The sequence below is a fragment of the Panthera uncia genome (genome assembly GCF_023721935.1).
Source record: "Panthera uncia isolate 11264 chromosome C1 unlocalized genomic scaffold, Puncia_PCG_1.0 HiC_scaffold_4, whole genome shotgun sequence".
Taxonomy (NCBI): Eukaryota; Metazoa; Chordata; class Mammalia; order Carnivora; family Felidae; genus Panthera; species Panthera uncia.
This window is the reverse complement of record NW_026057585.1, coordinates 46,176,342-46,199,373: the sequence shown is the minus strand read 5'-3', so window position 1 is coordinate 46,199,373 and position 23,032 is coordinate 46,176,342. Positions and strand designations below refer to the sequence as shown.

General features: G+C 34.9%; 1 protein-coding gene across 5 annotated transcripts in view; it reads right to left on the bottom strand.

The window, feature by feature from the left end:
* Positions 1-23,032, bottom strand: part of NEGR1 (neuronal growth regulator 1) — an 841,086-nt gene that overhangs the window by 469,846 nt on the left and 348,208 nt on the right. For all 5 annotated transcript variants that reach the window (XM_049618497.1, XM_049618499.1, XM_049618494.1 and 2 more), the window contains exon 2: positions 11,761-11,993. In XM_049618497.1, coding sequence (XP_049474454.1) covers positions 11,761-11,993 — 233 coding nt within the window. The remainder of the gene's footprint in view (positions 1-11,760; positions 11,994-23,032) is intronic.

The window sequence follows — 23,032 nt, the reverse complement described above, 5'->3', positions numbered from 1 at the left end:
ATCTAATGAAAGTCACTGGGATTAATGACAGCAATCTCAATTATGTCTTAACTCAAAAAAGGAAAGAGGAATGGATGTACCTATGCATTATCAGGTCACTGGAAAAGGAATAAGGTAAAACCTATTAAATATCTACTCTGAATCAGATACTTTGAGAATTTTTTCATATGTCTAACTGTATTTTTAAAGAAAAATTTCACAGCAATATCAAGAGTTACTATTTTTTTTACTTTTCAGAGAATGAAAATGGGCCTTAACAAGATGGAGATACTTAACCAAGTTCATATACTTTATAAATATCAGAACTGGATGTCACCTGAAAAGTGTCTAATCCCTATGCCACACTAACCTACTTAGGAGAATACTGGTCCCAACTAGTTTCAAAGAGAGAAATAACCCAAACATTATTGAATGAGAGAAAAAAAATCCAGATAAATTTTTTTCTGGTAACTGGCTAGCTTGTACTTCCAAGAAACTTCACTCATTCATTCTATTGTGTATTCAGTACTTATTTTAGACCCAATTACTTGACAGCCCCTGTCCCATTCACTGAGGATATGGAAGTAAGATGGACAAAATTCATACTTTCATGGAGCTTATCACAACCTGCCATGCATTGGATAATTAAGGCATGTCTCTATCCTTTCTACTAATTTAATAGTATCTCATTCTGAGGTGATTTTCACCCCAGCAGTCATTTGGCAATGTCCTGAGATATTGCAGGATATAACAGTCAGGAAATGCTACTGGTGTCTATTGCATTGAGGCCAGTGTTTTAAGTCCATTCAGGCCTCTATCACAAAATATCATAACTGAGTGGTTTATTAACAACAGTCACTCATTTCTCACAGTTCTGGGGGGCTGAGAAGTCTAAGATTGTATCATCAGCAGATCCTTTGATGAGGACCCACTTCCTAGATAGTCAAACTTTCATATTTACATCCGCACATGGTAGAAAGGGTGAGTGGTCTCTGTGGGAGCACTAATCCCATTCATGAGGGTTCCACCCCTATGACCTAAGCTCCTCCCAAAGGTCCCACCTCCAAATACCATCACACTGGGTACTAAGTTTCAACATATGTATTTTGAGGGGACACAAACATTCTCTAGCAGCCAGGGCTGCTCCTAAACATATTACAATATGCAGCCAATTATGTCTATCCCAACACACACACACACACACACACACACACACACACAGAGTAATTGTATGGTCCAAATGTCAATGATGCCAAGGTTGAGACACCTTGTTCTAGGTGTATAAGAAGATATCTTTATTTTTGAGTGTGTGTGTACTAGTTTTCTAATTGCTAACATAAATTGCTACAAAGTAGCTGAAAACAAATTTATCTTAAAACAAATTACAGTTCTGTGTGTTAGATATCCAACAGAAGTCTTTCTCAGTAAAAATCAAGGTATCGCCAGGCCTGCATTCCCTTCTGGAGTCTCTGGAGAACCCATTTGCTTACCTTTTTCAGCTTCTAGAGGCTACCCATATTCTTTGGTTCATGATCCTCTATCTTTAAAGTCAAGTAAGGGCAGGTCTAGTACTTCTCATATATCACACACTCTGACCTACTTCCACAGACGTCAATCCCTCTGATTCTCTTCTACCTTCCTCTTCCACTATTAAGGGGCCTTGTGGCTTCGTGGGGCCCACCTGGATAATCCAAGATGATATCCCCATTTTAAGGTTAGATGATTTGCAATCTTAATTCTCCTTTGCCATGTAATCTAACATATTCACAGGTTCCAGAAATTAGGACATGGTCATCTCTGAGGACCATTCTGCTTTGGCCTAAGGAAGAGCACATGTGCAACTTTTAGCAAAGTTATTTGCACAGAGTTGGTACTGAGTTAAAGTAAAGGGACCACACAAGTATTTTTTGAATTAAAGTGAATTAATCATAGATGTCCTTTTAAAATGGGCTACCTTGAAATGGAAGGGTCATAAGCAGAGGGAAGACAATATGCATGTCCTGCCTAATTCTGCACTGATGAATAAGGGAAGCTGTCCCTCCTCAAGTCTTCAATATGTCATTTTAAAACGTGTCCATCCACCGACTTACTCAAATAAAAACCTAAAATAATGAGTGAAGTACCTGAGAGAAAATTCTAATTGTGTTATTCTTTTTAAATGTTTTAAAAATGTTAACTCCTTAATTTGTGTGGCATTAGGAATCCTTGGCTATAATATTTATAGCTAACTTTGTCCCATATAAAGTATTTTTTCTCAAAATAACATTGCTATATCTATCTATCTATCTATCTATCTATATCTAGATAGATATAGATAGATAGATATGTATGTATATATACATTCATAAAATGCTGGTATCCCATTTATTATTTTTTCACAAATGATTTTTTCACAAATCATTTTTTTACAAAATGCAATCACTATTCTGCACTTGTAAAAACATGGGGATTAGCAGAGGATAAAGATGCTATGACCTGGAATGGAAATAAGCAACCTAAGTCATGAATGCCTAACTAATCCTTTTAATTTAAAATTTTTCCGTTATGTCAGCATTCCTGATGTTATGCCCTAAAGATAGCATCAGTACATTAAGTCACAGCTTAAGCAAAGTGACTGGCTTGAAGCCAGGGAGAAGGAAGTATGTACATATGTACAACCAATAAATCTCTATTGGGTCCCTAAGATTTGTCAGGCAATACTGGTGATACTTTCCTGGATGGCTGGGAGTCAAAAAAGGATTAAGACTCAGTCCTCACCCACGAAGAGTTCACTGAGGTTCTTACCGGGAGTCCACACATAGACCAAGGGGTTCATGAGCATCTTGCTCATGTAAAGTAGTTTGTAAAATGTTCATGGCATGTACAATTTTCTAGAGACCAAGTGTACAGGTTTCATCAGATTTTCAAATGGGTTCATGACTGCAAAATGTTTAAGAACCACTGGTCTGGATGCAAAACTACTAGCATGGGTAAGAAAGCTGTGACAGCTTTCAGGTCCTACCTTTCCTAAGTCCCTCCTGCTCCCACTGGATCACTAACCAAAAGATGCTAAAGGGATGGGAAGTGAAGTGGTGTGGGGCAGAAGGATACAAGGACACAGTCACTGTATGATTCAACTTTGCCACCAGCCTTAATTGCTCCCATTTTCTTCTTGGCACTACACATAATTAATTCTTACTGTTCTGCTACAAATCATAAGATAAACAATATCATTAGCAGATTCAAATTTTCTCCTCTGCTAAATTTTACACATATAAAGGTTATAAAGGAGTATGTCATTTAGAATTTAATGAAAACAGCAAAATCCTAATTGTCTTGGTAGTAATTTCTTAACTACCCACATAATTTAGGGAAGTAAACAGTAAAATTATTTCATAGATCAAATCGTTTTGCAATGACTTCCAAGAAGACAAATTGTTTCACCAGAGTCTTATGTATTTTCAGGGTTCCTGAAAATAAGTGGACTGGCGAAATCTTGGTAATCTTTTATTTATAGAGAGATTTTAATACTGATAGTGTACATTGCATTGGGATTTGACATGTGTTACTTACATAGTTATTTTATTTCTTTTTTAGGAAAAAATAAAGATACTCCAAGATAAGCAACAGATATAACTATTATGAAATGTAACAGACAATACACAACTCAGAATTACAACCAAGAAAATAAAAATTTCATCAGCCTGGGCTTTGAGATATTTACCAAACTGTGTTTCAAGAACTAGAGTAAATATCCATTAATTGTTGAAGGGAGTTTTAAAGGACATCAGATCTTGTTTAAAGGATTAATTACTTTAAAATATTGTCTGTTTTTTTTTAAATGTTTATTTATTTTTGAAAGAGAGAGCGTGAGCATCAGGAGAGGCAGAGAGAGGGGTGGGGCAGAGGGTCTGAAGCAGGCTCTGCGCTGACAGCAGACAGCCTGATGCGGGGCTCAAACTCACGAACCACGAGATCATGACCTGAGCCGAAGTTGGATGCTTAACTGGCGCCCTGTTTGTTTTGTTTTGTTTTTGTTTGTTTGTTTGTTTGTTTGTAACAGAGAGGGAGGCAAACCATAAGAGACTCTTGGACTCTTAACTATAGAGAACAAACTGAGGGCTGCTGGAGGGGACGTGGTGGGGGGGCGGATAGGCTAAATGGGTGATGGGCATTAAGGAGGGCACTTGTTCGGATGAGCACTGAGGGTGTTTGTTATATGCAAGTGATGAATCACTAAATTCTACTCCTGAAGGCAATACTACACTTTATGTTAACTAACTTGAGTTTAAACAAAATCTTGGAAAGAAAAAAAACATATATGGTCAAATTGCATTTTGAAATGTGCATTACCAAAAAAATTAAAAAAAAAAAAACAAGTACTGCTTTACTCAGTCTCAAAATGACTGATAAATATTGTTCTGCCTCTTGTACATTCAATTCTTCGATATCCTTTTATTTAACACTTGCCAATACGATTCAAAACGTAGAAAGAAAGACAAACTGTGCCAGAATTACTTTTCAACAACACAGACTCCAAACTGTACAATCTTTGGACTTCATTGCCCCTAGCCTGCCACACCTCAAAAAAAATATCCGACTCGTGAGTAAACCAGAAGTACTAAAGAAGTACTTTCCTTGCTGTCACAATTCCCTACTCAGCAAAGATGCTTATTTAAATTCCAATATTGGTCCCCTTGCACCAGCTATGAAGCTCAGTGGTTTCCATGAAAGTTCCTTGTGTAGAAGAAGGGATGACTCAGCTGGAAGCAAACAGTGTGCAACAGCTACCAATATTATTTTCCTGTCATTCTTACCTCTCTCTCATTCGCAAATGATAGCATCTTGAAACTTTATTAGAAAATGCCATCAACTTACTCATTCCCTCTGTGAGCAGTACACTATGGATTTCTGCACCATTTTGATCTACTACTGTTCTAATACAAGATCTTTTATTGACGATACACAAAACTTCATGCACTAATTTTTGGCTAGGAAAATATGATTACTAAACTTGAGAAAACCCATTTCAAAAAAACTATTATTCATTGAAATTTACCTTCTCTTTCTGCTACTTCTTTTACCTCACATGCAGAAAAATGATGGCCAAAAGACTTTAAAAGAGAGTATAAGAGAAAAAAAGATTTTCTAAAGATTATAAGAGAAAAAGAAAAAACAAAAGAATATTCAGGAAAGAAGATAAATGTCTATTCTGAAAGAAGTGCCCAAACTTGGGTGCCTGAGTGGCCCAGTCAGTTAAGTGTCAGACTCCTGATCTCAGCTCAGGTCATGATCTTACAGTTCATGAGATACAGCCCCATGTGAAGGCTCTGGACTGACAGCATAGACCCTGCTTGGGATTCTCTCTCTCTCTCTCTCTCTCTCTCTCTCCTCTTCCCCTACCTCTCAAATGAGGATTTCACTAAAAATGAGTTCAATTAACAATTAACCTTATTTTTAATGGGCGCTGGTAGTTAAATCAATAACCTAATAAATGCCAATACATTCACAGATAAAAGTAAGGTGATGGTTTCCTAGAAGTTCGCCTGATACACATGACCATGTAACCACAGTGATTCCAGCCAGACTGGAATTTCTGAAAAGAAAACTAAAAATATCCACCAGAAAAAAATGCATTAATTTTTAAAATTATTATGTAACATTCACTGCCTAAAAAACCCTATTCTACATAAGTCCAGATGACTGGACCAGAATTTGTCTGTGAAGGTACACTTGAGGGAACGATTTTACAGAATTCTAGATCACAAATGACACTGGAAGGACTTATTTTTCCAAAGTTTCAGAAATGAAGCATAATTGTTCTGTTTAGATTCCAAATCTAAAAATAAATCTCAAAATAAATAAATAAACATTAAGAAAAAAATGAGTTCATGGATACAGAGATGATAATTGGTGGTTGCCAGCAAGAAGATGAGGGGATTGGCAAAATGGATGAAGGGAGTTAAAAACCACAAATGTCCAGCCATAAAACATATTCAGTCATGGGGGTATAATGTACAGCATGATGACTGCAGTTAATAATATTGCATTGCATATTTGTAAGTTGCTGACAGAAGAGATCTTAAAAGTTCCCATCACCATAAATAAATGTGTAAGTATGTGTGGTGATGTATGTTAACTAGACTTATTGTGGTGATCATTTCACCATATTTACAAATTTTGACTCACTATATATTGCACACCTGAAAATAATATAATGTTTTATGTCAATTATATTTAACATTTTTTTTTAATTTAAAAAGACTGTATTTTATATCTACTTTATCTTGTAAGTATACTATGAAATTACATTCCTTTAGTTACAGCTAAAGGCTCTTCAGATGGGATAATGAAGCCTCATTATGTTAAGGACCATTTTTAGTGCAGGTGGTTTATTATTTGTTTATATGTTGAAAATTTTAAGGGTATATATTTTAGGTCTTTGTCATTTCTTTGTATTTGACAGCATGTCCAAAGTTGGGTTCCTATGTATAATCTGAATATCCCCAACAAATATAAAAAGAGCTTAAATAAAACAGAGTGGGGGCCAGTCTGAGGGCCTTCCTGAGCCATCACTGCATTCAAGAAATGACTATTTTGACATGTGTGGGCTCTGTAAGAGTTTTCCTAGTGCTGATAATTTTTCTTTGGTTTCATTTTGTAGCTTATTGAAAAATTTTGAAATGTTTAGTGTTGCAGAACATCGACCTGAATTTTCTAATGTATGTGGTATTTTGAACATGTTTTTACTATCATAGCTCTTTCTCCCTTTGGGTCTTTCAAGGAAGGCAGGTCTATGATCTGTAATGCTGTGTTATTGCCCATCAGCTCAATGTGGAGCACAAGTGTGGTGTCTTTCTCTTCCACTATGTACCTTGTCAAGGCTTTAATATTCATAAAAGAATGTTAACATTAGATTAAGATGTGCTGGTCTTTAAAGAATACAGCTCTATACTTGTGGCCACATGGAATAATTGCTCTCCAGATACTCATTGGCAAGTCTAATTTTGAAATATCTGTACCTGAATTCCTATTCAAAGACCTTCTGAGAGAAATAATATTTGCGGAGGTTTGATTCAGAAAGGCTAGGTCCTAAAATTTACTTACAGATTAAGGTAATAATCAAAAAGCTATCTCCCTGTTATTGAACTGGCATCATACTGAATTTACTTTCAGATGTTTAATTTTTTTCTTTACTTCCCTGTACTTCAGGTTATATTGAGAGGTGTTATAAGGAATGATTCTCTGAATGAGCACTGTGAGTGTTGTACAGTTACTGTTGAGATGTTCCTTACAGCTCACAGTGGTTCACTGGGCTGATTCACAGTAGAAACGTTGTTCCATTCTGAGTAACAGGATCAGGGCACTAAGAAATGTAAGTGTCAACTTTATGAGCATGGAATGAATAACTAATCCTGTTTCTCTCTGTGTACTGGCTGCTACAAATATCAGAACTAAATTTTTACCAAGTTCTAGAATTACTTAGAAACCATGACATAAATTTTATGTTCTAACCTCACCAATGACTGCATCCTACTCTGCTTACCTTACATTTTGCCTCCAATTTCTCCTATTTACCTTGGTGTACTAACTACTTCTTTATAAGCCTCTTTAAATCCTTTCCGATGTAAAACAGAATGTTTAATAATAAATGGTGTTTGAATGTGTTGTCTTTCCATTTTACAAAGGCTTTCTCCAAACAATGACTAAGCCAGAGGCAAGGGGCTAATACTGTCATAGTTTGGGATCTTTGGGAAGCACACACTGAAATGAGATGGAGTTTATAGTGCAGGGTATTTATTAGGAAATGCCTTTGTGATAAATCTCTGGAGAAGGAAGAAGAATGAGATGGGATTGAACAGAGCAAGAATTTCGGCTGTAGAGCTGTTCAACAGCTTCAGCTGTTCTGGAGCCAAAATGGCTGATCAGAGTTATCCTACTTTAGGCTGAAAGGGAAGGGCCTTTATACCCCCTGCATCAATCAGTCCTCAGATATTGGTTGCTTTAGGACAAGTCTGACTTTGGGGAAAGTGGCTCTCTATAGCTGAGGTGATCCCTGAACAGTCTGATCATTAAATGCTATAAAAACAAACCCAACAGCTAGAAAAGCAAACCCATCCCTGAAAAGGGAAGTGTGCCACCCCATCTATCACAAATACTCCAGGTAAGCCAGATAAGCTGAGGAAATCAGAATACCCTGGAAAGTTAAATACCCTTAAGAAGGTATTTTGGCCATAGAATTATGTGCTAGTCAAATAATCTATTGTACCTAGAGAAAATCTAGAGTATATTTCCCTGAAAGGGCACAGGTGGAGGGAGAAACATTTCACACATATGTAATGTGTGTGTGTGTGTGTGTGTGTGTGTGTGCGCACGCTTAAAGGGGCTTAAAACAATATACATTTATTATCTCAGTTTCTGTCCAGGTATGTCTTAGCAGGATCCTCTGCCCACAGTCCTATAGGCTATAATCAATGTATGGTCAGGGCTTATTATTGTGTGCATATGTGTTTAATATACAGTCGGTATGAGTGTCTATTTTGTGCTATACACAACCTAGACTTTAGACTTGGACTCGAAGTAGAAGCCATCTCTATCATATACTCAAGTGTGCAGCATTTACATTTCATGATTCCTATCACTACAGGATTGTACTAAGGAACTCAAGCTTCATAGCAAGTCTTCCAGCCTTGTACACTTTTACACTCATGAAAAAGAAACATTATGCTTAGTAAATTCTTTATCACATGATTTGAAACACTGGACATTTAGGTAGCTTTATCAGTGGTATATTACATATAGGCAATCAAAATTTTATCTTCTTACTGAGCCTATTTCTATGCCCTTGAAGTAAAACTCCAATTCGCCACATTCTTCAAATTTCATGAGTATATACATTGTTCAGCTAAGTTGATGAAAGCAAAACATGGAGATAAACACAACAGACCTGCAGACTATATACTGAAAGGTACGGCTATGCACAACTCAGTTTTCACTGTGTTCAATGCAAGCATGGTACAAGTGGTACGGAATATTTTTCATACCTAAATAATATTTTCCTTGCAAATCATCAGTGATTTATTTGTTTGTTTTTTGTTTGTTTGGTTGGTTGGTAGACTGGTTCAGGTTCTTCTGTTTTCATTTTTTTTTCGTGTTGGTCATCTTTTTGTTTCTCACTGGTAGGGACCTTAAGATCTTCTGGTTTGAGTCCTCCTCTTTCAAATGTGAAAACTAGACTTTAGAGAGGCTTGATAATTACCCATTTCATGAGAGAAAACTCAGGATTGGAATCCAGGTTTTCCAACTCCTACTCTAGTGCCTTTTCTCCCTCATTGTTCCATTCACTGGTATTAATAGCTCTAAGAAATCAATAGCACTGACAAATTTCCCATGCACAATGTCTGTGTTGGCAAGATATCCTTTCTATTATCCCATTTCTAAAATGATTTTTTTAAATATCGCTGGAGCACGCAGTTGCAACAATTAAAGATGAGCTTTGTTTTTACTAGCCAATGTGTGTGTTTGACATCAGTGATTAATACAGTCTTCTCTCACTTGCTATGTTTCTTTATCTTGGTGAATAAAGACTTGACAAATTGTTAGGCAAAGAGCATATACTTCAAAACTATTGAGATATACCTGAGTAGCAGACAACCTAAGAAATATAAAGACTGAAGAGAGGGGCACATCCGCTTATTCTCATTCATCAAGAGAAAATGTAGCTTAAGTGGGGTTGACTTTTTGTGACATTTATTTAGTTCTTGAATTGACTGACAAGCCTATTAATGTATTCCCTGAACTTTATTAATGTAATTGGAAAACTGCCCACATGTCAATCAACTTCTAATAAGTAATTATGTTCATAAATACTGTAAAATTATTAGCTTTTAATTTGACCCAAACACATACTCTCAAAACTGTAACATGAATTTTATTTTTTTAGAAGAACAAAATATCGTAATAAAGCATTGAATATTGGCATTCCCACAATGCACTTCCTAAAATGGAATTTAAAAGTTCACCATCATCAAATGGCCAACAAAAAAAGAATGCAATAGTAAGGCATGTAACAGTTTAAAAAAATCTGTATGATGTGAAACAGTATATGTAGCATAAAGTTATGAAGCAATCCTATGAAAATTAAACATGTGCCTGGGCACAGCTCATACAGCCATAGTCTGGCTTAAAAATACAGTCCTACTATGGAACAAGAGAGAATGGAAAAAAAAGAAAGAGGGATATACTTAGTGTCTAGAAATGCATCACTTAAACCTATTAAGAACCAAAATGACTATATCTCCGGTGACTCAAATATATTATTACCCAAGTATACTTTTTTCTCATGTAATAAAAATCTTTTGCAGTCCTTGAGGTAGAAATTCAAGTCAAAGAACACAGAAATAAACAAGAGAACAAGATTGGGCTTAGATAACAGTAGGATTGTGTTTTTGACTTGTAATCCTATGCTGGTTTCTGAAGCTGGACCAACTCCTGCCCTCTAGCATCTCTAGATAATCTCTGAATAAAGATAGACTTTGGTGTAAACTTTATTCTATTCTCATATGATTTTAAATAAAGAACATCGCCACAGTGTGCAATGTTCTGTAATAAGAAAAAACATTGAGGAAATTTACAGACTTGTTTGCCTTATATTTGCCTCCTGAAATTTAATTATTTAACTAATACGTCTAACCTTTATCACAAATTTAAAATACTTACTAATAATTGAAGTTGTATTTGAATTCAGGTTTACCTCTTTATATGAGGAAATAAAGTTCCAGATGTAAGTTAGTAAAGTTCCAGATATAAGCCATGTACCTAAATTAATAGTTACTGTTGAATATTTGAAGGATAAACCGAGAGATAACACAACTAACTTGCTCACTCAGCTTTCCTATTAGGAATAAAACATGCACTCACTGGCACCACATTATCATATAATTTGTTATTAATTTTACTTAGAAATGCTGCAATGTCATTTTGAGATCCACAGCCTAATATTTCTATGCAACAAACACATGATTAATCTGTAAAGCACAAGGAAATAATGTAAAAGAGCAAGAATATACATTTTCTATTCTACTAGCATTATAATTGCATTTTTCTTGAAAAGTATTTATATTGGGGATAAATATGCTCTTACATTTTAGTATGCAGGAAAAATAAAATAGCTCGATGATTCAGTTTGTATTTGGAGACTGCAAGTTAGCTAGAATGATTTATGATCTTCTGAAAGTAAATCAAAGTATAAAGCATTGTGTACCATGTTTTTTCAATAACTCTATATTTAAATAAAATAATTCTAGAAGTCTGTTTCTTTCCATTGTGACTTGAATTAATGTAGGCAGAATTTGGATTAAGACAGAGTGTTAGCAGTCTGGAGGATTACTTTTAAAGAGTTAATATATATATATATATATATATATATATATATATTTTTTTTTTTTTAAGTTCTAATATTTTAATGTATCCATCATGAGTTATCAAAGATTAAGTTTAATGTATCAATCATGGGTTCTCAAAGATTTATTGACAAGGTGACTCAAAGGAAGATACTGAGTGAATCAGACACAAAAAAATCATAATGTGGTGTTAATGGATAATTTTTGATCTTGGCAAGTTGGGATTTGTACATCTATAATAGCCATTACACTTAATGGAATCTAGGAACATAAATCCCTGAAGATAATGACAACATATCTTTCAACAATGTCAGTTACTTCTGAGTCATTCTGATATCTAAATATTGAACACTGTTTTAAGTACAGTCCTTCACAATTTAACAGTTACAGAAATGCGTACCTTGTACAGTTAGATGCACCTGCATTGTCCTTGGTGTATGTTGAGTCTGAACAGAACACGTGTACGGGCCATCGTCTGTCACATCTACATTCTGTATCTGGAGGCTGTAGTCTCTTTTATTCAATGTCGAAATTGAAACTCGAGGATCCACTGACCACTTATCACCTCCCGCAAAAATAATACTTGACCGGTTCAGCCAGGCACCCTTTGAAGCTCCATCTTCCAAATAACACCTACAAATTACCAGAGACAGAACACTATTAATCAAAATGAAAATGAAAGACAACGTTATCTTTGCTCTGAGTGCATGTCCGTATGCTGAATTATAGTGCTGCATCAAATGCAAATATCAGACAGTAATGCAGAAGATACGAACATATGAACACACTGGTACATCTTCCATTCCCAATGTAAACGTGAAACAATACCTGCATACGGTTTTCTTTTGTTTTAAATGTGTGTGTGTGTGTGTGTGTGTGTGTGTGTGTGTGTGTGATGACATGCACATGTTTTAACTTGAAGCCAGTCAAAATCCTTTTTCATTCTCTCTGGATGATGAGTAAATTTAAATTAAGTTAAAATAGTTCAAGTAATAATTTTCAACATTGAAACATTTTTTTTCTTTGAAATTATAAGAAGTAGAAAAAAAGGTCCATGAGTTGGCCTGTTTTAACCAAATCCAATTCTAATATAATGCACTAGATATTAGAGAGAAAGCATAGAATAGTACCATATCATGTCAATTTTTTAAATGATGCATTTGCAGAGTGGTAAGCTTGTATTCTGAAACTATAAACTGCATTTTACTGATAATATTGCTCTTATGATTAAATGAGACAAGGCTTATATGGTATGTTTAGTAGCAAATTCTTGCTGTCTTTTCAATAAACTGACCATAGTCTTTTTAGGAAGCATTAATTTGTCCAAGAAACATTTACAAAGCATCTACCATTTATGGATTTACACATGATATTACCCTTGCTCTCTAAAACTTTTAGTCTGGTAAGGAAGCTAATCAAGCAAATCAATCAATGCTATATACAGAAAGAATATTTTATTAAATCAGGCACAAGTTACAAAAGAGTTACTTGACTCAGAAGGGGTACTGGGGGTATAGAGAAATGCTTTATGGAACAGGAAATGCCTGGAATAAAGGGTAAGGAACAGGAGACATGACATTTAGACAGAGGTCATATGTGGGTAACACCAGAGGAAGGTGAGAGAAAGTTATACACTTCAAGGAAGTACAAATACGCATGGGATATAGGGTAGGAGGGGTGAGAGATTAAATTGGAAAGGTAGACTAGAGCCAGATGATGATAGCAAGCCTGATGACAATTAGTGGATTTTCAGGCCAATTTTGATGCCATTTATTCAAAGTTGTATTCTATAACTAGATTCAAAAATATAGCTTTGTATCTAATAGAAGTTAGGCATCATGATTTACAACAGAAGGAAGCTGTGGTCATATATCAGTGAATTTGCTGAGGCCTGGAATTCTATGTTTCATCTTGAAAACGTTCTGATACAAATTAAACACTAGTTCTCTTAAATGAGTACAAAGCACAGCCACAGAATGAAAATACACATACATCGAAATAGTTTGACAGCATTTCTACAGAACACCTTGGGGGATTGAACACAGTGTTTGAGATTGCTACAAAATTGCAAGCTGAATGCAACAGGGTAGGCTGCTGCCAACTGTATAAAACTAATCAGTGGGTGAAAAAATAAGGAACAAGGTACACTGCAGAATCTAATTTGCAGGCAGCTTCACCATCTACAGAATCCAAGCTAGTAAAGTCATAAAGGTCATTATTAATTGAAAAGCTTTTCCTTATGTAATTAATGAAGAAAATAAAACTCACCTTAATGACATAATTAAACAATTACAGTATATTGCCATTCTTAATGACATGTAGAAAAAAGGTAGAGGGGACATATTTCCCATTTCAAAAGATCACGTGTCTACATGTATTGGGTAGAACTGAATTACCACTACTAGGACTGTGATCATTATAATGCTTGTATTTAATATATGGGCTCATCAAGTGTTGATTGTGTGACCTCTGTATTCATGGCCTTCACACATTATCCTGTCTGGTGCTCATTACATACCCTGTGGGGTATGGATTGCTATGTCCAATTCATCACTAAAAAATAAATTCAATGTTTAGGTTAAATGACTTGCCCAAGCCACACTACTAGCAGGTGACAAAGTAGAATTCATAATCAAGTCTTATATTTCTATATTCAATGTCCTTTCCTCCTTAATGTAGATTAAAGACTTTTAAAATAGGTTTCAGAAATGGAAAGATGATCAGAATGTTGTAGAAAGTACTGCAAGTAATTTCTTATTTACTAAGTGTGACCAACTGCTTAACCTGTCCTATTCTAAAGGAAGCAGAAAATTAATTATTAATGGGTATTTTACCATGAAAGTCTGATTTAGAATACTCTGCCCAGCATTTTCCTTTCCCTTGAGGCAGGAACAGCTTTACTTTTATTTGGGGAGGTATCTGGAAGACCACAGAGATTAACTGGCCTTTAGATACTAAAGCTTTCATTGACCAAATCTGGGTTATAACTCCTGGTCTTAGCATAAGCACTACTCCTCTGCTCTGGCATATCAGGGATCATCAAAGAACAGAATTCAACGTCTACACTGTGAAAAATGAAAAAGGAGCTTTTTATGTCTCCTTGCCTGGATAACTACATTTTATAATTGTTATTGGTCCCAACCCAAAGCTTTTCAAGACATACATTAGGAAAACCCTTGAATGAGACACACACACACACACACAAACCAAAACAAAACAAAATTTGGTATTAATTCCTTGGATTTCTGTGGAAATATTCTCAAATTCCACTATTTAGCTAAAATTTAAATTACTAAAATTACCATAAGTGGAATTCTACAAATTGGGAAAGCAAGACCTAGGAATGGCATTCTATTTCATAAAATCATAAAATATTTATATAAAATATGTATAGTTTTAAGGTGAACTAGGAGATAATTATATCAAATATATGAAATTGGTCAAACACACGTTTCGTTAAGAATTAGGACTGTGTATTCTTCCTTTCTGACATATCTTTGTTCTTCACACCCACTCTAGTTTTGTTTTGTTTTGTTTTTTGTTTTCCTTTACAATAAAAAGAGATGCTGCCTGACATGTGCACACTGTATTAGGAAGAATTCTGAAAGGAAGGAAGATATTCTGGGTGTGGCAGAGTGGGGAAGGTATGTAAGGAGGGGTGAAAGAAGGATGAGAAGTGATGATTATTTAGTTTTGCACTCCTTGGACACCAAAAAACATTTTCTGTGTTAAGAATTCTAATGTCTAAAAATATAAACATGTTGGAATCCTGACCTGTACAAAATCTGTCACTTAGGAAGGATGATAAAGTATACTCATGAATAGCCATCATGCAGAATAGTAAATGAAGATATAATAATTAAATTGTTGTAATTGGATTATTACAATTGCCCAAGCGTCTCTGGTTTCTACCCTTGACTCCTGTAGCATGGTGTATTCTTTGTACAATAAACAAAATGAACTTTTTAGAGTTTAAATGAGATCATCTATACCCCTTCCTATTTCATTCATATGAAAATTCTAATCCTGACAGTGGTCATGGATCTTATGGAGTCTTGTCCCTTGATGCCTCCTCACCTTACCAGCTGCCGCTCTTCTCCAGGTTACTCTGTTCTAGACTGTGATCCTCTAGCTGGGCTTCCAACAAGCCATGCATACTATTGCCTCAGGAAGTTTGCATTTGCTGTTCTGTCTAGAACTCTCTTCCCCCAGATACCTGCATAACTTATTCCCTATCTTCCTTAGGCCTTTACTCAAGTTCCTATTAAATAGAAAAATTAGGGGTGCCTGGATGGCTCAGTTGGTTAAGCATCTGACTCTTGATTTCACTCCAGGTCATGATCTCAAAGGTTTTTGGGACTGAGTCCCACTCGGTGCAGAGCCTGCCTAGGATTCTCTCTCTTCCCCTCTCTGCCCCTCCCCCTACTCTCAAAAATAAATTAATTTAAAACATAGCACAAGTAACACCACTATTCCCAACACTCTCATGAAAAGCATTATGTACTCAATTGATGGTTTATTTTCTGTTTCTCCCTGCTAGAAGTAACATCCAGGACCTTTGTCTGGTCACTTCTGTATATTCCAGGGCCTACATATAATTGAAAATAAATATAAATATTTGTTGAATGGATGAATGAAGGCAAAAATTAAGATACTTTTAGAATAAGAAATAATAATATTGAAAAGTGTATCAAAATTTCCCAAGTGCAACCTATTTGGGAAAGCAAAGTCATGCCCACATTAAGTTATGATAGCATATAATTAAATGCAAATATCTGTGGTACAAACAATAATTGCTATATGATCCATAGGATGACTAAGCAATCTGAGACAATGAGTGGAAACCAACGTCAGTGAAGAGAGTTAAGTGGTAGGTCTGGGGCAGAAGAGAACTGGGCTTGGGGCGCCGGGGTGCCTCAGTTGGTTAAGCATCTGACTTCAGCTCAAGTCATGATCTCATGGTTCATGAGTTCCAGTCCCACATCGGGCTCTCTGCTGTTATCACAGAGCCTGTTTCAGATCCTCTGTTTCCTCCTCTCTCTTCCCCTCACCATCTCTCTCTCAAAACTAAGTGACCATTAAAAAAAAATAGTGACCTAGGCTCATAACTACTTGAAATATGAAAGAACTACATTTGACCCTATACTTCAGGAACCACTTTAAATTACTGAATATTCTGCTTAGGATGTACTAGGCACTTAGGCACTTCGAATTATCCTATTTAATTTTCATATAACGCTATAAAAGCCAGATACTAATGTCTTCATTTTAACAATGAAGACACAAAGGTACTGAGAAATTGTGTCTGGAATGAAGCCAGTCCACCTGAACTCAACCATGGTGGTAGACTATGCTATATATTCCTAGAGTTAGACAGTGGCAAGGGTGAGGGCTTCTCCGACTATATGATGAAGAATTAATGTGTGAGGGAGAGGTGGGGGATCATTAATGTGGGTACGGGGCAACAATTCTTGGGTCACAGACTCAAATCTTTTTTCCTCTCTGAACTCCCAACATGGACATTTTTAACATCTAGTAATCTCAGTGATCTTAGGATCCCTTTGAAGTACAGACAATGAAATAATCTGGATAAAAAATGTTCAATAATGAAGGCATCCTTTTCTTAATATATATCCTTAGAGTATAGCATGGCTTTTCTTGAAAGCATTTTTTTTCCACTTTAAAAATCTGCTAGACTACCTACTTCATTGGGAGATGAGTGAAACATCTCCAAAAATATACTCGCCACCATAAGCTGTGTTAATACCATGCCAAATATCATGACAAACACTTCCATTTTCAGTCAATCATCTGGATGTTTTGTAATCATAGTTCCAAAGATCTGGTTGCTGGAAGATGTATAGAAAATAACCTGAATATTTAATTTTGTCTCATGGTTGTTAAATATATAAACCTGGGCTTAAAAGTGTTACTGCTTTTCTAATAGGGATGGCATTGCTGTCCCTGAACTCTTTTAAGGGGCTCATTTATAAATGATATCACTATATACTACTGGGCAGGTCCTAATCTGGGGGGTATAGAGTCCCGTTTGGTGAGCTGCTAGTTGATCAAAATGATGTTGGAATGATTCAAATAGACACTGTATGTGATGTTACCTCTTGTGATGATTAAATCTGAAACGTGAATATATCAGAAAGTTCGGTGGAAATTAGCATATTTAGGTTATTTATTATTTTTTAAAGTTCTAGTAAGAAAAAAAAAGCCTCTGGCTGCTGAGGATTGATTTTTCTCTTTCATATCTCTAATTCCCTGTAACACATTCCAAAATCATAAGCCTTAGCACCATTACCAGGACCCCACACAGCAGGATGTATTCAGCTCTATGGAAAGAGACCAGCTTTTCTCAAGACATGTTGATTAATGAAAGCGCCTATTAAAGGTACTAACTAATAAAAGGAGAAAAGTGCTATTTCCCTTGGATTCAAAACTAAACCATGTGAAAATGATATTCCTGTGAAGGAGCTGGACAGCTTACCTTCACAGCTGTCTTTTCATTGTATCACAAAGTTCTAAATTTGACAGAAGAGCTTTCAAAAGCATAAAGAAAAAAATCAAAAATTCACAACCCCATACAATCACCATTCTAATTTCTCATACAAAGAGAGTTTTGATGTCCTGGCTTCCAGGCCGAAATGAAGTAAGAGAAGTAAGAGATTAAACAGAACAGAACAAATTGTATCCCCCCTCCCACTTGCCTTTTTTTAAAGACACTCCCTTCCTAATGTCTTTCATGACAACACTCCATAAAATATCATAGATATGAATGTGGATAGACATATATGTATATATATGTACATAATATGTAAATTATATAAAATATTTGTTAGATATTATAGCATATAATATATGAATATATAACATATATAATATAGCATACTACATATGCTATAGGTTGATTTAATATTTCTAGTTCTTCTTCACTACTACTATGGTGGAAACCACTCTGGGGCAGAAACAAATATTATCTTTCTAGTTTGGCATATGCAGGATATGTGAGACTTTGTCAAAGTAAATCCACAATATTGGCAATTTGTCCAATTAGTTTTAGTTGTTTACTGAAGTACCCACACCTCCAGATGACGGGAATTATGCTTTGAGTATTTTTAAGAGATATATAAGTGAAAATGCACTTCTGCAGGTAATGGTTCATAATGTTGCATGTTACCTATAACAGTATATTAATATTACTACATGCCAGATACTGTTGTAAGACCACTGCATATATTCCTGCACATCAATCCTTTAAAATATATAGCTACTGTCAAGTACTATCATCATGCCCAATTTACAAAGGAGAAAGTAAGGGCTAGAGAGGGTAAGTAACTCACAGATGCCCTGCTTACTGAAATTTGTAATGAATGGAAATAACTATGAAATAAGGGCATTAAATCTTCCACATTACCTCAGTAATATTTATATTAATATGATTAATTACACATGTACATTTATTTTTAGAATGGAAATTATGTCGTTTGGGACATATTTTACTTATAGTAACAAAAGAGTAAAACAAAATACCAAATAACGTTGATTTCTTATTTTGCAAGAGAAATAAGTCTCTTTCCCATAAATTTTGAGAGTGAGAGTGTAAACCCATACCTTTTAGTCTTATTTTAATGCACTATTTAAAGTATTTAAGACTATATTTAATAACACATTTTAATCCAACATTTTCAATGGCTAAAAATCATTAAAAGTTGGATTTGGATTAATCACTAAATTCTAAACATTAACATCAATTTTTTTTAACTTATAATTAAACCATGCTTTTCTATAATACTACTTTATCTTATTCTTTCCATTGACTTACTTAAATCAAGCTTCCATATAAGCATACATGTCTGTGTTTAGAAGGGTCACTGCTAAGAAATATTTACATTTTTAATTCTTTAAGACATTATTTGTAAATGATTCAACATATACATTAACATTTATTACATAAAATAAGTATGGACAGAGTGAAAAGAGCCTGTACATTATGACTGAAGAAAATAGTAAAGTCGTTACTGAGGTCTAACTATCATCTTCTGCTAATAATAATGATAATAATAATAATAATAATAAATTCTATTTGCTGAATGATGACTATGGGTTAAGAGGTATAGGAAATGTTTTAATATATGATATCATTTAACACTAACAAAAGCATTTTGAGAGGGAGGTGTTAAGAATGGTGCATGCATGAATGCAGGATTGATGAATTATACAGGGAATGTAACGAGAAGAGGTGCTACATATTTGAAAAGTTAGTTTAGAACTAGGTTTGCTCAAATGGCTTTACTCATGAATCAAATTGGAAATTGCTTTGTCTTTTCTACTTTTTTAGTTTTTGAATTCAACTAAACCAGCTTGCTTTCTCCCACATGGACTTGAATGTGAGATATATGGATCTGGAAGGACTTCAAATTTTCTGTTAACTGGCAGGTGCTCTGAACCGCTGTGTGGAGAATTTGTCTGCAGTACTGTCTCCCCAGCAGCTGCTTCCTGGAGAAGTTGGACTTTCACCTCAGGAGCTATAAAGGGAATGAACACTACATTCAGAATGCATGCAGGGGAGGTTTAAAATAGCAGTATCAGAGAGGGAGAATGCAATCAGGCCCAGGAAAGTGACTGAGAGAAAGCTCTAGGGTCTAGGCAAACCTCTCTGTTACATCCTTTTTGGGATGGAGCCAAGTATAGACACCTCATTCTCAAAACAAGGGGAAAAATAAAATGGAATTCTGTACTAAAAGCAATATCAGCAACTCCACCTCCTTCTATCAACCATCTTTCTGTTTAAGTCATTTAGAAAGTATACTATTTGCACATAAATACAGATGATGAAATAAGAAATATACCACCAAATGGATAAACAGAAAAGTTCTATACTCCTCTCTTTTGTTAAAGTAATTAGTAGATACTTTTTTATAGCATTAATGAATATTCAAATTTAGAAAACAATAGGGGCGCCTGGGTGGCGCAGTCGGTTAAGCGTCCGACTTCAGCCAGGTCACGATCTCGCGGTCCGTGAGTTCGAGCCCCGCGTCAGGCTCTGGGCTGATGGCTCGGAGCCTGGAGCCTGTTTCCGATTCTGTGTCTCCCTCTCTCTCTGCCCCTCCCCCGTTCATGCTCTGTCTCTCTCTGTCCCAAAAAAAATAAATTAAAAACTTAAAAAAAAAAAAAATTTAGAAAACAATAAGAATTATAAAAGTTATTCTTTCTCTTCCTCTCTGCTTATGTTGATCTTTAAACATTCTGCTGGTCACTGTTGGATTGTTCTTCTTGAATTTTTTTTCTAGCAAAAATATTCTGAGCACAAATTTTATTTTATGAATAAAGAATGGCTACATAGCACAATTAATTAAAGCCAGACTTGCAATCATTAACTAAAGTAGCCATTAATCCATATTTATCTGTCTTCTCTTGAGCAAATTGACTAAACCATATTTCAGTATGAGCTATGCCTTAAAATATAAATTAGAAAATGTGCCCCTGAGGAAAAAAAAATGTACTTTTTTTTTTCCATCTGCTTCCTGCAAACAAATCTAAACTAATTATATTTCCTCAAAAGATGTTAAAAGTTAAAAAGTAGTCTCAAGTTTCAGTCTTTGCTAGATCACACAGACAAATTATTTGTCCTTGAGAGGCAGCACAGTGATTAATTATACTTTATGTTGGAGTTCAAATGCCAGCTTTCTTGGGTACTAGCTGTGGAATCTGGAGAAAATTAATTTACCTCAATTTTCTCACCTGTAAAAGGGGGTTAGTAAAATTATTGATCTGACAAGATTGTTATGAGGATCATATTAGTTTGTTTAAGGTGTTCAAGATGGAGACCATTATGTGGTAAGCGTGTAAATCACGGTAACTATTATTAACCTACCTTCCTATGGTTAACTTTGTTTAAAAATAAAACAAACCACCATCACCATCACCACCAACAAAAACCCTGTGATACCAAACCCAAGTGGAAGAAAGAAAAAAGAAGCATTTGTAGAGCCTGGCTTGATACATCAAAACATTATTTTTCTACATAGTCATAGCAAAGGGCTGGATCACAAGAAATAGTTTACAGATAAATGAGACATATCTTAAAGTACTTCTATTTTCCCACCCTTGAGCTTCCAGAAAGGCTTTTTTATTTACCTTCAACTTCCCATCTTATAAGCAGAATATGTAGAAAAAAAGAACTTTGGTATTACATTTTTTATTTTATTTTATTTATATTTTTTTTAACGTTTATTGACTTTTGAGACAGAGAGAGACAGAGCATGAATGGGGGTGGGTCAGAGAGAGAGAGGGAGACACAGAATATGAAACAGGCTCCAGGCTCTGAGCTGTCAGCACAGAGCCTGATGCGGGGCACGAACCCACGAACTGTGAGATCATGACCTGAGCTGAAGTCAGACGCTTAACTGACTGAGCCACCCAGGCGCCCCGGTATTATATTTTTTTAAAAAACGTTATATTGAGACTGAACACTTAATGTTTAGAAACCAACTCCCTGGTTTACCAGTTATGGTTTGGGGCAAGTAATTCAACCTCTGTTAAAGCTCGACTTACTTGTTTGCAAAATGAAAATAGTAGCACCTGTAATAAGTAACTCCAATTTTGATAAGATCAAATCAGACTGTGCCTGGGAGATAGATTTATAAAATTATAAAGCAAATATATAACTGCAAATATTTTATAATTATATACAGTTTTATGAGTTAACTTTCCTCATAACTCTAGAACATGATTATATGTATCTCTATTTGGAGATTACATGAGCACAATGATGTTCCCAAACTCAGTAAGAGGAAAAAAGAGTTACCAAGTGTTTTCTTTGCTTTTACAGTCCCTAAAATTATTTTCTATCCTATGTAAACTCCTTTACTTTTTAAATTGCTCCCTAATTTTTTATTATAATCTGATGTCTTTGCAAAAATTATAATTTCTGGTTACTATAAATATGGTTATTTTATAATAAACCTGTTACTTCTCACTTTTAATTGTCCATGGAAATCTAAATAACACAGTGATTTGATATTCACTATCATCCACTTAAAAAAAAGGACAAGTTCTATTTTTTAATGCTATATTGTTTCTTTTTATCCTCAAACTCATATTTCCATTCTACTTCTGTCATGTAATATAATCTTAAGTAAATTTTTTGCAAAATTTTAAAAGTATTTTATTGGTGCCTGATCTTCTCTGTGATAAAACTCAGCATATAAAGGATCTAAGAGAGCTCTGTAACTGTAAGAATCGAGGTGAAAAATATTCTGGATGAATTTATTTTCACAATTAATAATGCATAACTAATCAAATTATAAAGAAATAGATCACATTTTGATACTTATTTATTAACCTTTTGTTTTTACTTTACATAGTTAATAATGGATGTGTTAATGAAGTGGTTTTATTTAGATATATGAGCAAAACTTTCTTGCTCAAATGAGCATACTATTTGCTTACATGAACCAAGGTCCAGAATCAATTCTGTTAAACTTTGTGTTCCTAAATAACACTATAAGAATGGAAAGAGTCCTAATACAGTGATACTCAAATCCTTAACTTCATCAGAGTGATGCAATTCTGGTAATCCATTACCAAAAATAATTCCAAATGCTCTATCAGTATATAATCCTATTATATCTTTCTGAAGATTATATATATATATATATATA